General features: G+C 33.2%; 1 protein-coding gene across 2 annotated transcripts; it reads right to left on the bottom strand.

Moving 5' to 3' along the window:
- Nucleotides 1-1,285: 1,285 nt before the first annotated feature.
- On the bottom strand, nucleotides 1,286-4,619 carry LOC115716160 (G-box-binding factor 3). 2 transcript variants are annotated; one of them, XM_030644903.2, is made up of 7 exons: nucleotides 4,423-4,619; nucleotides 3,441-3,568; nucleotides 3,162-3,213; nucleotides 2,965-3,013; nucleotides 2,521-2,720; nucleotides 1,988-2,191; nucleotides 1,286-1,836 (listed from the first exon to the last, which is right to left on the bottom strand). In XM_030644903.2, exons 2-7 carry the CDS (start codon nucleotides 3,515-3,517, stop codon nucleotides 1,627-1,629), a joined length of 792 nt encoding a protein of 263 aa, XP_030500763.1. In that variant the 5' UTR covers nucleotides 3,518-3,568; nucleotides 4,423-4,619; the 3' UTR covers nucleotides 1,286-1,626. The 2 variants fall into 2 exon arrangements, with proteins under 2 accessions (XP_030500763.1, XP_030500764.1); XM_030644904.2 differs by having other exon boundaries at nucleotides 3,441-3,530.
- Nucleotides 4,620-4,932: the final 313 nt, after the last annotated feature.

Raw genomic sequence — 4,932 nt, 5'->3', positions numbered from 1 at the left:
TAAAAAATTCAAGAAGTGCATAAATCAGGCAAAAATCTTAAATAATCATATTAACAATATAAGGACTCGTTTGGAACGCCGTATTAAGTCGTATTGTATTGTATTATATTGAATTGGATTATATATCATATTTTTATATAATACTATGTTAAACTTTAATTTATACTAAAATATTATATATTTAGGTGTCCATAAAAGTTAATACCACATATAGTTTTACATAAAAATATTGCATAAAATACAATTCAATATAATACAATACAATACAATACAATACAATACGACCTAATACAGCGTTCCAAACGAGCCCTAAGAGAAAGTGAAATGAGATATTCAAGAAAGGAAACAAAGTCAAATGAGTTGAAAATATTGAATCAATAATAATGTTATTCTTAGGAGTAGTAGTGAGAACCCATTTTGAATATATTTTAGGTTGTTGGGGAACGAAAGGACAAACATTTGCAACCCTTAGATGCATGAATTTAATTGTAGGACTTGTCTTATGACTTTCTTTCTTTCTCTTTTCTTCTTTTCTAGAAAAAAAAAAGAATACAATACAAAACAAAACAAACACACCACCTAATAATAAACAGGTCAAAAATTGAAGTTATTGGACGGTGTAAGCATATTAGACAACATAGTCTAAAACTATCAGCAATGACATCAAATATAGTTCCACATTTTCAACTGCATTCTATACAATCATAGTTTAGTTCCACTACAAACAAACATGTCCTAGTTTATAAGCTTTTATATATAGAGGATAAAACTATAGAAGAAAAAAACATTTGTTATTATAATTGTTTATATGACTGCCAATGTTAGCATCCTATCTGTTTTTTTTATATTTTTTGAATAACAGAATTCAAAGATTCAGTTACGCGAGTGCTTGTATCTTTTTGCATGAATGTTTGAATATTGTTTTCGAGACGGTAAATTTTTTGAAAATTTTAATTATTATTTTTCGTAGCATTAAAAATAAAACATACTAATGAAGACAAAAGTGATATCCCTACAATAATAGTGTGTTTACTTACACGTAATCGAAATGACCAAAATTTGAATTGAATAGAAATTGGATTCACCCAATCAAAATGACTAAATAGTGGCATGTTTACTTACACGTAATCAGAATGACTAAGAATTGTATTGACTAGAAATTAAATTCACCTTCAATCGGACTGACTTAGAAATGGTAATCCCACCAACCTCATAGGATGGCCAATTCTAAATAGGACTCACATATTTCATTCTCATTCTTTAATAAAATTAGAGAAGTAAACAAGATAATAAATCACATTCTTTATTCCCATTCCCTAATTCCATAACTTGAGAATTGATTCAGATCCCATATTTCATAATATAACGATATCCCTCGAGTACAATCATCAATACAAATAAATTTCCTTCTAAATCTGTAATGTTCTGAACCAGAGCTAATGTTCATAATCATAAGGTAATGATGATACACTTACAACTATCCTAATGTGTTGCCATAGTGACCAGTACAATAATAAATCCTCACACAATGGGGAAAGGAAAAACCAAATTATGCCATTTTTTTATAGCTTTGTTGTTCTCTCTTCTAGAATCTAGCTCACCTAATCTAATAGCTGCTGTTATTGATCATCTAGCAGAAACTGCATCAGTTCTTGTGCTTGGATTTAACAACTGATGAAGCTTGGCTTCAGGATTATCTGAGTTCTCATTCCTATTAGAATCATTAGAAATTTCAACTACTTTCTCAGTACTACTATTCAGTAAGGCCGAATTAGTTTCGGCCTTATCTGAAACTGTGTCTCCTTGCTGATCCACCGCTGCACATCCCAGCTTCGCCTGTGAATTCAAACTCGGGTTAACAAAGGAGTAACTCGATCAATACAGCTTGCTTGGTTGGCCAAACTATGGAGAAGTATGTGATAATAATAATAATGCTTGGATATTGGCAAAATGGAGAATAGTATAATGAGGAAGTTAGAAGAAGTACCATTAGTGCAGCATTTTCAAGCCTCAATTTTTCTGAATCGCCTTTGAGTTGTCCTAATTCGGACTTAAGGGCATTATTCTCCATATTCAAGGAGTCCCACCTTCTCACGAGTTCCTCGTACTCAGCCTGTTTCCTCATCCTAGACCTCCTTGCGGATTCTCTATTAGCCTGTTTCCTTCTCTCACGTTTCAAAAGCCTTTCATCCTGATGAAATTAACATCGAGATGCATAACATAACGTAAATATCTAAAGATCACTTCTAATCTTTCAAGTGTTCTTATAAATCAAGCTCAGCTCAAAGTCACCAACTACTCAAAACAATGTTTCAGAATAACTACCCTGTAGGGTCTTAAGGTTGGCTCTTTTTCAGCAAAGCAAGCCTCTAAAAATCTGAAGAAATTCCAAACCTCTTTCATTAATCCGATAGCATCATTTTAAACAAGCAGACAAGTACTAATGGTTCAAATCTTTACGTTGGTCATCATATTTCAAAATAAGTCAGCAAAAGAGCTAAATTGTCAATTTTTACATACCATAGTCATGCCATTAGAAGACGTCCCTGCTCCCACAGAAGCAACACAATCGGACATATTTCCTGTTTTCTCGCATGAGGATCCAACATACCCAATAAAATTCATAGGAGGCACCGTATTGTCAGAGAAATTTGAAGAAGTCTCGTTTGCCTCCCAATCTGTTGAAGAAGTGACCTGAGCAAGGACTCTCCTATCAATATCTGCCACCCAAATGATTGAGCAAACAATCAGTCAGCATGAAATAAATCCATACGGCTCGAACAGTTTCCAAACAACAAGAACCAGAAGCACAATTAACATAATTCCTAGCTTGCCATGACACAACAAACTGACCAATAACGCTAATAATGCCTTCCAAAATGAATACATTTCTTGGCCAAGAAATTTCCAATAATAAAAATATTTCCAATGCAAGATAATATATGTGATGAAACTTCACCATACCACTGGTTTGCTTGCTCTCAGCCCCATTATTCCCTTGAGTTTTGTCAGCCTACATGATGAAGAATACGATAACTTTAAAGTTCATGATTTGGTCACAAAAATCACCAAATACAAAATATATACATATATAAATATATATATATAGATACATGTGTGTGAGTGTATGTGAAAGAATAATAAAAATGTAGAATCCATACATCAGAATTTCCATAACTTCCGGCTGTCTGACCATCCAATTCACGTTCAAGTCTGCAAACAACATAAAATCAGCATTAGTATGATTAAAATTAAGAAAGTTAATTAGTTGGGAGCTTCTGAAGAAGGTATATATTATCTAAACTTGGGGATAAAGAATACAGAGCACTGCTCACTTCAAGCTTCCCAAATTAATACTCTTCCTCCCCTATATCTCTTTTTTCTCCAAGGAAAAGAACAAGAAGAATATTGGTAGAAGAATAATCTTTGTGTTAACATACCTTGGTAATTCTTTAAGGACTGGCACTGGAAGTCCATCTGACCCTTTTAACTTTTTTGTTAGGCTTTGCTCCTCCATTTGCTCAAAAGTTCTTCAGTACATGAAAAATTCACCAGAAGCTCACTGTCACTACAGAAAACATAAATTTCTTCTTATAGCTACTAATTTACTGTTTCTCCCAACAATAAATTGACTAAAACAAAGGAAGGAGCTAAAGAAGGGGAAAATGAAATTGTTAAGAACCAATATGCTTCATAAAGTAATATCTTCACGAATCCAAAATCTAAACCAAAAGTAGAGGCTTATATATTCATTACGAAATCATAAATATATATTATGAGCGGGCAAGGATGTCAAACTTTTGTATCAAGTTACAAACTTTCCATCCCAAAAGTGATTGTAGGTTCATGCAAGAGTACCAAAGCTTTGGGTTTTAATTCTCAAAATTCATTCAGCTTCAGTTATGATGTTTTTTTTAACATAAAAACTTCAAAATTGATCATAAAAGAATTGCAGAAGAACTGGAGAACTACCACTTGAGTAAACTCATCTCCACAAGGAGCTTAACCCTAGAGCTATTAATAAAGGTTAGTAATTGATCATTGCTTGATCTCAAATCTTAAATAATTCAACCTTAGACCCTTCTGTAAAAGTCAAAGCTGGCCTTTTAGGAGAGTAAATCATTGCATACATGCATACCCACCATTGGTGTTTCCTCAAAATTTATGGAAAATCAGTATTCTCCCTAACATAGTCGATTTCTTAACACACATTCAATGAAAAAATTCTAAGTTTTATCAGAATAAACCCTCAATTTCGACAGTTCTTCAAGCTTCGATTCATTTCAGAATGTCTATAGCCAAAATTCTAATACCTCAAAATCAATTTCTAGGAAAAAATAATAATAAAAAAAATAATTTCTATTATTCACCCTCAAACATCAATAAATTCAAAATCAGATCGAGCCACAGTTTCAAACATACCTAAAAAAAAATTGGAATCACATTCGAAAGAGCACAGAAACCGTAATCCTAGCTCAATTTTCGTAAAAAAAAAAAAAAATTGATTCAGCTGTGGACTGCCCCGACCGACGAGAAGGAGAGAAGGCCGATTCAGGCGGCGGCGCGTGGGTGGAGGGAAGAGGAAAGGGATTTTTGTTTGTTTGTTTGTATGGTATGATATGTTATAAGCTGATTGGCTCAGATTTGGTAGTTCTGGTTGTCCACGTGTCGAGATTTGGTGGGGTTGGACTACAATTAGGGGAATAAGCTCATCATTACCCGATCTTTCCTCCTCACGCGGCTTCGGTTGGGCCCAAACAACTAACCCACGTGTAAATGTAAATTGGAGGCTAAGTTGAAAAATACTTTTTTTTTTTTTTATTTATTTATCAAAAATACACTCATATTAATTTTTTATTAAAATATACTCATTCATTTTTTAAGTGGACTGCTTAATATACTTTCACTCTCTACTTAAGTCTAGCATATAAT

Source organism: Cannabis sativa, chromosome 5 (assembly GCF_029168945.1).
Source record: "Cannabis sativa cultivar Pink pepper isolate KNU-18-1 chromosome 5, ASM2916894v1, whole genome shotgun sequence".
NCBI classification, from domain to species: Eukaryota; Viridiplantae; Streptophyta; class Magnoliopsida; order Rosales; family Cannabaceae; genus Cannabis; species Cannabis sativa.
This window is presented reverse-complemented; position numbering and strand designations above follow the sequence as displayed.

Bases quoted from the DNA above. Each gene is read 5' to 3' on its own strand.
- LOC115716160 (XM_030644903.2), bottom strand. From the start codon at position 3,517: ATGGAGGAGCAAAGCCTAACAAAAAAGTTAAAAGGGTCAGATGGACTT. The intron at 3,214-3,440 runs GTATGTTAACAC...TGTTGTTTGCAG, and splicing joins GTCCTTAAAGAATTACCAAG to ACTTGAACGTGAATTGGATG. The intron at 2,721-2,964 runs GTATGGTGAAGT...TTTGGGTGGCAG, and splicing joins TGAGAGCAAGCAAACCAGTG to ATATTGATAGGAGAGTCCTT.